Genomic DNA, 9,396 nt, shown 5'->3' with positions numbered 1-9,396 from the left:
TCGATTATTATATTATAAAAATTATACGTATCGCGATCAAATATTCCGCATATTATCGACTTATTTATTCGTCGCGTTTTCTCGTGAATTTTAAATCGCGATTTATCTTATAATTTAATTGTTGACTTATACATTGAAGCTTTGTTTATCTTTCCACGTCTTTGAATATTGTTTTTAATTGTTCGTTCAATAAATTGAATTTTATATAATTTATCTTTTCTGTTTTCTATCGAGAATAATATTCACGAGAAAATATCCTACACACGTATATTACACAAACTTATTTCATTAATAGCTCTCATTAATAGCATCTCATTAATATTGATATTTATAATATGTACTTGAATGTGGAAAAGAAATCGCGCAGCTAACAAAGTATATTTTAATTACGTCTATATGCGGGATGTTATTTCTGAGCTATAAATTGTGGATGTAGCACGGACATGAACCAAAACCGACTGTTTTATCGGCATCTAAAAGTGGATGTGGCCATGTAGTTCCAGGCGGCGTAAAATGGATGCACGCGCCGCTAGTGTACGACGTAGAAAAAGCGTCCCATGAAAAATGGCAGCGTGGTCCCTCTCAGGCTTCTCTCTGCTTTCAGGGATCACCTAAAAACAGGCCATGACATCTCTCAGTCTTCTCTCTGGTAGAACTGGCCAATCAACTGGCAGCATAGCAGCGGCTGATTGGGCAGTTCTACGCTCCCCTTGCCCCGCAGGACGGTTGACGCGCAGTGTACCTTCTGAGAACGTGGATTTGTCTTCGTTATTCAGAGGATCACCTAGAATCCTGTACCAAAGACTTACATGGGACTTATATAGGCCTTTATATAGGATTCTAGGATCACCTAAAAGCGGACCCTGACACCTCTCATTCTTCTCTCTACTTCGCATATTCTTTAATCGTTGTTCTATTTCGTATTCTTGCTGCTAGACCAAAGGTAGGTTTTGATGTAGTTTTCTGTAATTTAGAAAAAAGCCCAAACATGACGCTATCACGTTTATTTCTATGTAAGATGCATCGAAATTTTATCGAGATTCCTGACAATTTACTTCGTCTTATAAATGTCGATACAGCGAAAGTAACTGAGAACACATGGCCAAACGCGACAAATGTGTTTCCGATCATGTGTCGGTCTTCCCAATATATCTGTGTGCTTCAATTAAATACAGAGCATCTAATGTTCATTGCATTTGATTGTAATTTATTACTGTAACTTCGGCAAAGATAACAATCGGGTTAATATCCTTCGAGATTAACACTTCTTTTTGATGACATGTTGGATGAATAGCCTCTATTTCCCTCACATGAAATCATTCAAGTAATAACTTCTTTTTCAGAAAAAATTAATCCATTGTGAGAACAAAAAACTACATAGAAAAATGCCACAGAACGAATATATTGAGAGGCACCGTAAACTCTATGGTCGGCGTTTGGATTATGAAGAGAGAAAGAGGAAGAGAGAGGCTCGCGCACCTCACAAGCGAGCGGAGCAAGCTCGTACTTTACGCGGTATAAAGGCCAAGATCTTCAATAAAGAGAGACGGAATGAAAAGATTCAGATGAAAAAGAAAATTAAAGCACATGAGGAAAAGAAGGTCAAAGAGAAATCTGATAAACTACCAGATGGAGCGTTACCTGTATATCTGCTGGATCGTAATGTTACCAATCGTGCAAAAGTACTATCCAATATGATAAAGCAAAAACGCAAGGAAAAGGTTGGCAAATGGGACGTCCCAATCCCTAAAGTAAGAGCGCAGTCTGAATCTGAAGTGTTCAAAGTATTGCGAAGTGGAAAATCGAAACGAAAATCATGGAAAAGGATGGTAACTAAAGTGACTTTTGTTGGAGAAAACTTCACGAGAAAACCGCCTAAATTTGAGAGATTCATCAGACCAATGGCACTGAGATTCAAAACTGCGCACGTCACTCATCCGGAATTAAAGGCAACGTTTTCCCTGCCAATAATCGGTGTCAAAAAAAATCCGAGTTCTCCTCTTTACACGAGTTTAGGCGTTATCACGAAAGGAACTATTATCGAAATTAATATCTCGGAATTAGGTCTTGTAACGCAGTCAGGCAAAGTAGTGTGGGGGAAATTTGCGCAAGTTACAAATAATCCTGAAAATGATGGATGCATTAATGCTGTCCTGCTTGTATAGAGAACAGTATAATTGTTATTTATTTACTTTTTTTATTCTTAGGTGTTATGACTGTTATTTTTGAAATAAAAATCTTAATATAAAAAAATATAATATACATTGTATATTACAGAATTATTTCTTTATTTTTAGAATACTCCTTGAAACAATTACTTCTTCACACAAATATATAAGTTCTATAGTGCATATTATATACTAAATATTTTTTTATAGTGTGATAGCATTGTGTTTGGGTTTCAATATACGTATGTCACGGCTTTTTTTAAACAATATGTATAGCACATATTAATCCCATACTTCTTCAATCTATTGATATGATGCAAATAATTTTTCTCAAGAGATAAAAGAAAACAAATTAAGTCCTAAAAAATAACTATATAAACTAATTCTTTCACATATATAATTATGTAATATGTATTTTAGGAAATTAATTTTGTATTTAAAACTTTCTTATTGCAACTTTTTTATTGACATTCTATAATTTATTCTTTATTGAATTTCTATAATTACTTTTTATTGAAATTTTATATTATTTATTTTAATCCATACCTTCGGCTTGATTTACAATACATTTCTTATTTTCATTCATTCATCCACTCTCATTTTATCTCTATATTCCGGAATACAGATATATTATATTATTTTAAATAAAAAAAGGTTTTATTAAAAAACATGTTCTTTAATAAATGCGATATAAGATCCCGCTTCGTGTCTACCGCCGGGAAGTGTCCCGTTTGACCACGTTGCGATTGACCACAGCCAATTATATTGACCTGTGCCTAGGGTAACCAGCAACGATTGACCAATCAGAGATATCTATTTTGAATTGGCCAATTGGCGACGTATCAATCGGCTGACAATCTGAATGAATATTGGAACGCAGAAGGATCTCTTCCTACGTCTATGGACAACCGATATCGGTCAGATCGGTCATATGTGACGAACATGGCGGAATCCACAAATAATTCGGAGGATGATCGACTCTCGTGCAAGATCCTGATTATCGGTGCCGGTATGGCCGGGCTGTCGGCGGCGACTCACTTATTGAAGAACAGCGAGACGGATTTTCTCATCGTCGAAGCGCGCGGACGAATAGGCGGACGCATCGTTGCTGTTCCAATCGGTACGGTTGGCCTAACCTCTCCTCGACGGTGTTTGTGTGATTTGCTTTCGAATTAATTTGCTCCACGATATGATACGAATGCGATACACTCCGCAATTATAGTCGTGAAATATACTTAAACATTTAAGTTTGTCTACTTTGGAAATTTGTGATATAAATTAATAATGATGTAAAAAAATTAGACGCAGAATATATGAAACCACGCTATGCAAGAGAAGAAAAGAGTATCAGTTTTTTGGAGCAAATTAAAATTATATGTATAATGTTAATTAGTAGAATTTATAATTGTATATAGGGTAACTTTTTGTCAATTATTTTGGCAAAATTAATTTTCAAAGTAACAATGCGTATGGGACATACTCTGCAATTATAATTGTGAAATATACTTAAACATTTAAGTTTGTTTACTTTGGAAATTTGTGATATAAATTAATAATGATGTAGAAAAATTAGACACAGAATATATGAAACCACGCTATGCAAGAGAAGAAAAGAGTATCAGTTTTTTGGAGCAAATTAAAATTATATGTATAATGTTAATTAGTAGAATTTATAATTGTACATAGGGTAACTTTTTGTCAATTATTTTGGCAAAATTAATTTGCAAAGTAACAATGCATATGTTTCTTAAATAAAAAATAGAGCAAAAGAGAGATTTATACTTAATAAATTGGTATAATAAAAACATGAATAGCCTTTTTGTTAGTCTTGTAGATTCATCTTTATATCATTATACATATAATAATATAATTATAATTATATAATATAATTTAATTATCATTATACATATAATATTCTTATTTAAAATTTTAAAGCAAAAAGAGATTATAATATTAAAAGAGTTACTTTATATAAAAACAATGATATTGTAAATCCTTATTACTTAAAGAAAAATTATAGAAAATAATACAACTTTTTACTTTATCTTTTTGTCTAGGCAATGAAAACGTTGAATTAGGGGCAAATTGGATCCATGGTGTACTAGGTAATCCAATGTTTGAACTAGCAATGGCAAATGGCTTAATAGATATCGTACACGTGCCGAAACCTCATAAAGTAGTGGCTGCACTGGAGGATGGGAAACAATTACCATTTCCCGTCTTGCGGGAGATTTACGAGGCTTATGTGTGCTTTTTGAGACGATGCGAAGAGTATTTTCTAAGCACATACAGTCCTCCAGATGGTATAACTAGTGTAGGGGCGCACATTGCATTGGAAGCGGAGATATATCTTTCGTCCTTGCCACTTGAACAACGACGAGTGAGACAACTGATCTTTGATTGTCTACTCAAGAGGGAGACCTGCGTTACAGGCTGCGACAGCATGGATGAAGTGGACCTCCTGGAAATGGGCTCCTATGATGAGCTTCAAGGCGGAAATATTAGTCTTCCAAACGGGTACAGTGCTATATTGGAACCTGTTTCGAAGCACATACCAAAGAGTTGTATTCTTACCCGGCATGTTGTGACAAAGATTAGGTGAGTTTTGCAGTTATTGATCATATGGCAAATGTGTTGAATATGTACTAGTGCTATAAAATAGTCTATTTTAGGTGGCGTCCCCAGAAAGACGTCGATCCTGCGGGAAACTCTGATTCTAAATCGAATAGCCTTATAGAAGTACAATGTGAAAACGGAAAGACGATTACCGCGGAACACGTAGTATGTACATTACCGTTGGGCGTTTTGAAAAGGACAGCTTCGGACTTGTTTGAACCATCGTTGCCGGCTTATAAACTCGAGGCGATAAATAGACTGATGTTCGGTACAGTGAATAAAATCTTTCTCGAATACGAACGACCTTTCCTGAATCCCGGTGTCTCGGAGGTGATGCTCCTCTGGGATGACGAGCGATTATCTGAAGCGGACAAGCGGGACATTAGCAAGACCTGGTTCAGGAAGATATACTCGTTCATTAAAATCTCGGATACGTTGCTGCTCGGTTGGATATCCGGTCGCGCGGCGGAACACATGGAGAAACTGAGTACAACGGAAGTGGCGGAAGTGTGCACGACGATTCTGCGGCGATTCCTCAACGATCCTTTCGTACCGACTCCGAAAAGCTGCCTACGCACTACGTGGCATTCGCAACCCTTTACGCGAGGTTCCTATACCGCGATGGCTGTCGGAGCGAGTCAATTGGACATCAGAAGTTTGGCCGAGCCATTGATCCAGGAGAAAGTGGAAGATGAGACGGACGGAACGGCTAAAGTTTTGGTGGCATTCGCGGGTGAACACACTCATTCCTCGTTCTACAGCACGGTACACGGAGCATACTTGACCGGTCGAACGGCTGCTGAATTACTCTTAGGCGTCAAACAGAGCGAGAAGCACGCGTTGAATCTTAGCTGCGAGGACACTAGTGATCTCAGTTCGTGGATACAAGGCATTTCTCTGAATTAATGCACGCTTTTTCTTGAAAAAGAAACATGTATGATTAAAGATGTATTTAGCGGCTATGTATACATTACGTTTACGCGCGATTACTTTCATTTTGTAAATACTGTAATGCGAAACTATCATCTCTATACACATCATGTACATAATGGTGCTTTTTAAAGTTTTAAGACTGCAAATTACGGATTATGCGAATGAGGCGTATATATTGCATACATTGTGCCATGAACGAATAATGCGAATAAAATCGAGATAAGATAGGCAAATCCATGACATCAATGTCATTGATATTGTGAGTAATCAACATATGTATGTGAATGTTACAAATGATTTATGATTCGGCACGGACATTATTTCATTCAGACGCGAAAATATTTTAAATATAACGACACAGATATTTTTTAAGTGTTCGTGCACTTATTTTATAAAGTCGCGTGAATTAGTATAAATGTTTTTGCTAATCTTGTGTAGATAGTATATCGGATCCAGTCGAATTTATATGGATGAGCCTAATTCTATTTGCGCGAGACATAACGATATTTTTAATTATTATGTATGTGCATGTATATAATACACACACACATACACAATATATACAAAAATTAGTAGTGAGATTTATAAGAAGTTGAAAAGCGTATACTTTTTATTCTCAATTTTCTTGTACTATGAAATGTAAATTATTCGCTTGCTTGACTTCTTTGTTATCACCTATCACCTATATTTATTGTTTAGTAAACAAAGTTGTTATATATTAACTTAATCTAGTCAATTTAAAAGATATGCAAGAGCGATGTATTTGATAAATAATAGTAAGTTTTTTTTTGACCAAACTTGGTAACAAAATTATGCTAACATTGTGTACAACATGATGACATTGAAATGATTTTTTCTATGAAATAGAACAGATATTCTACTTATTTTATATTATTTTACATTACTATATGTTATGTTGTAGTAGATGTTATATGCCATCGAATTAGTATCAACTCTTGAAATACTAAATGAATGGAAAAGATAGAAAATATCTACTTGAAAAAATTGCAAGAGTTATTAATATATATGTAAATCTCCAAAAAACTTATAAGAGTAGAATTGTTTATTAACAAATGCTGCACTTCATATTAAAACGAATATTAATGTGGAATAAGTGACTTGATTATTTTACAAAGTTTTTGAAAGAAAAATATTGTAATTGTAAGAGTGTATATTCAGAATATGAAAAAAAAGAGGAATGTCTGATAGACATTTGACCGAAAAATTTCTTATTTATTTTATAAAAACATTATTTATATAGAAAATGTCAAGAAAATTAATATATATCAAAAACGAAAGTGGAAAACGCTTTGAGCTATTATATCCGTCTGAAAAGAAAGTTATTTCCCCCTTTTTGATTATATTTATAAAAAATATTTTATAAAGAATTACTATAACTGTTCTTTGAAAAAATTTAAATTATGTTAAAATATTCATTTTCATCAATTTGTTATCGTTAATAAAATTCTACAGATGTACATCTATAGAAGTAGTATAGTTCAATATAAAATTCAGAAGACAAAAAAGAGGAGATAATTTTATAAATATTCTATAACATTCTATGAAAATAACTTGGTATGTTAAGAGTTACTTAAATTCTATTCTAAATGCATTTCATATTTTAATAATGCAACGATGGAAATTTTACTATCAAATCATTTCAATTTTCTTTTTATATGTATTTTAAATTATTATGGACATTCAAAAATTTACGTTGATTTTTTATTTAAATTTTTGCAATAAATAAATTAATATTTAATATTACTTTCCTTAAGATCATGATATTTAAAATTACATTAAAATTACATTAATAAATATTATTGCATATCGGCGATTTCCAATATTTACTAAAATAATCTGATTTTTATTTTTATGTTAAGTATTCTGTAAGTAGTTGTTTGCTTGGATCACACATTTACTTTGATATTGAAAGTCATGCTCCCTTTTAATTCTTCTCGTGCCTCGTGTTCTTTCATTCTTATATGTATAACATATATATGTATATATTTATCACGTGATTGCATATGATAAAATTTGCTATGACTTGTAATAATATCGTGCAACATCACGAAGAACGTTGTGTTTCACGCTTTTTATGAGAAAGATGTTGCGTACTGCAATAAACCAAAGTGTTCGAACTTTCGGTACTAATGCATCTTCTTCGATAAAATGCAACCGATTAGAGGGAAAAGTCGCAGTCGTGACAGCATCTACAGATGGGTAATATAAGAAAATCATATTTGTAGTTAACTCGAACATTCTGCATACACAATAAAAAAATGTCACTCCATGAAAAATTTAGAATTTTTCTTATTTGTTCTTACAAAGATAGTTATATAAAACTGAATATTATGCTCAAGTTGTGCTTTGAATTTCCACAGAATAGGATTTTCCATAGCGAAACGTTTAGCACAAGAAGGTGCTAAAGTAATGATCAGCAGTCGCAAGGAATCGAATGTGAAGAAGGCTGTGAAAGAACTTCAGTCCGAGGGATTACAAGTTGAAGGTACTGTCTGCCATGTGGCAAAGGCAGAAGATAGAAAAAATTTGTTTGAAAAAGTAAGCTATAACACATGTTGATTTTATATATATGTAGCAATTTTTTTTTTCAAAAACATTTAAATTTTTCTAATATAATACATTTTTTCTCTCCAATTAATATCATAATAGATTATTTTATTATTTAAATGTAATTATATATTAGTACATATTAAAAATTCAGATATATTCTAAAAAATTGCAGACAAAAGCAAATTTTGGAGGTTTGGATATTCTGGTATCTAACGCAGCTGCTAACCCAACAGTTGACCTCGTATTAGATAGCACTGAGGAAGTATGGGACAAAATTTTTGATATCAATGTCAAATCTACATTCTTGCTTATGAAAGACTCTTTGCCACTTCTTAAATGCAGTAAATCACCTTCTATTATTATCATATCTTCAGTTGCTGGTTATAATCCTTTTAGTGTGAGTTTAAAAAAATTTGTCCTTCTATTTTTATATATTCTTTATTGATACTAAAGGAACCTTTAATAATAGGAAATCATATTTTATTAATATAGCATTTTTTTAGTTACTAGGTATATATTCAATTAGCAAGACTGCTTTACTGGGTCTAACTAAAATTACTGCAAAAGACCTTGCACCCGATGGGATTCGTGTAAATTGTATTGCACCAGGAATAATAAAGACTAAATTTTCAAAACCGGTATTTTTCCATTATCATTTTTAGATTCAATCCATTGCTTTGTTAAAAAATAACTTCTTATACATGAGTTTGTTGTGATTTTAGTTGTACGAATTGGAGGAAACTCATGATGTTGCTATATCACAAATTAGTATGAGAAGACTAGGAATGCCGGATGAGATTGGAAGTGTAGCTGCATTTTTAGCAAGTAGTGATGCTTCTTACATTACTGGGGAAACTATAGTGGCATCGGGTGGTATGGTGTCAAGACTCTAAACTTATTTTACAGTAATTTTATACATACTGGATACATTTTCTACATATAATATCTCTAGCCTTGTATAATAATACTTTTCTTTGATATAAATATAACATTAAATGATTTTTAAATAAAATTTGTTTCATATAATTATATACATATAAAGTTGTATTGCTCATATAAGATATAATAAAAAATATATATATTATATAATTGAAGAAAGAAGTGTAAA

At 32.8% G+C, this 9,396-nt stretch overlaps 3 protein-coding genes across 4 annotated transcripts; all 3 read left to right on the top strand.

Annotated features, from left to right (window-relative positions):
* The first annotated feature begins 702 nt into the window (after positions 1 to 702).
* LOC145960956 (ribosome biogenesis protein NSA2 homolog) lies at positions 703 to 2,269 on the top strand. Of its 2 annotated transcripts, none has more exons than XM_083080706.1 (2): positions 703 to 943; positions 1,344 to 2,269. In XM_083080706.1, the coding sequence occupies exon 2, from the start codon at positions 1,386 to 1,388 to the stop codon at positions 2,163 to 2,165; it is 780 nt and encodes a 259-aa protein (XP_082936832.1). In that variant the 5' UTR covers positions 703 to 943; positions 1,344 to 1,385; the 3' UTR covers positions 2,166 to 2,269. The 2 variants fall into 2 exon arrangements, with proteins under 2 accessions (XP_082936832.1, XP_082936833.1); XM_083080707.1 differs by lacking the exon at positions 703 to 943 and adding an exon at positions 1,088 to 1,241.
* A 702-nt stretch (positions 2,270 to 2,971) lies between these two features.
* LOC145960952 (spermine oxidase) lies at positions 2,972 to 7,038 on the top strand. The gene is made up of 3 exons (XM_083080702.1): positions 2,972 to 3,288; positions 4,226 to 4,766; positions 4,841 to 7,038. The coding sequence occupies exons 1-3, from the start codon at positions 3,069 to 3,071 to the stop codon at positions 5,688 to 5,690; spliced, it is 1,611 nt and encodes a 536-aa protein (XP_082936828.1). The 5' UTR covers positions 2,972 to 3,068; the 3' UTR covers positions 5,691 to 7,038.
* A 680-nt stretch (positions 7,039 to 7,718) lies between these two features.
* On the top strand, positions 7,719 to 9,377 carry LOC145960953 (dehydrogenase/reductase SDR family member 4-like). The gene is made up of 5 exons (XM_083080703.1): positions 7,719 to 7,937; positions 8,099 to 8,276; positions 8,461 to 8,685; positions 8,792 to 8,926; positions 9,011 to 9,377. Exons 1-5 carry the CDS (start codon positions 7,813 to 7,815, stop codon positions 9,179 to 9,181), a joined length of 834 nt encoding a protein of 277 aa, XP_082936829.1. The 5' UTR covers positions 7,719 to 7,812; the 3' UTR covers positions 9,182 to 9,377.
* The last annotated feature ends 19 nt before the right edge of the window (positions 9,378 to 9,396 follow it).

Source organism: Camponotus vicinus, unplaced genomic scaffold (assembly GCF_025532165.1).
Source record: "Camponotus vicinus isolate PSW18456_S1 unplaced genomic scaffold, iyCamVici1.0 SCAF_10, whole genome shotgun sequence".
In the NCBI taxonomy this organism is placed as follows: domain Eukaryota; kingdom Metazoa; phylum Arthropoda; class Insecta; order Hymenoptera; family Formicidae; genus Camponotus; species Camponotus vicinus.
This window is presented reverse-complemented; position numbering and strand designations above follow the sequence as displayed.

What these genes read in the sequence shown, in the direction of transcription:
- LOC145960956 (XM_083080706.1), top strand. Translation starts at nt 1,386, where the DNA reads ATGCCACAGAACGAATATATTGAGAGGCACCGTAAACTCTATGGTCGG.
- LOC145960952 (XM_083080702.1), top strand. Translation starts at nt 3,069, where the DNA reads ATGGACAACCGATATCGGTCAGATCGGTCATATGTGACGAACATGGCG. An exon ending in CATCGTTGCTGTTCCAATCG is followed by an intron (nt 3,289 to 4,225) that starts GTACGGTTGGCC and finishes CTTTTTGTCTAG; the next exon opens with GCAATGAAAACGTTGAATTA. An exon ending in CATGTTGTGACAAAGATTAG is followed by an intron (nt 4,767 to 4,840) that starts GTGAGTTTTGCA and finishes AGTCTATTTTAG; the next exon opens with GTGGCGTCCCCAGAAAGACG.
- LOC145960953 (XM_083080703.1), top strand. Translation starts at nt 7,813, where the DNA reads ATGAGAAAGATGTTGCGTACTGCAATAAACCAAAGTGTTCGAACTTTC. An exon ending in GAAAAAATTTGTTTGAAAAA is followed by an intron (nt 8,277 to 8,460) that starts GTAAGCTATAAC and finishes AAAAAATTGCAG; the next exon opens with ACAAAAGCAAATTTTGGAGG. An exon ending in AGACTAAATTTTCAAAACCG is followed by an intron (nt 8,927 to 9,010) that starts GTATTTTTCCAT and finishes TTGTGATTTTAG; the next exon opens with TTGTACGAATTGGAGGAAAC.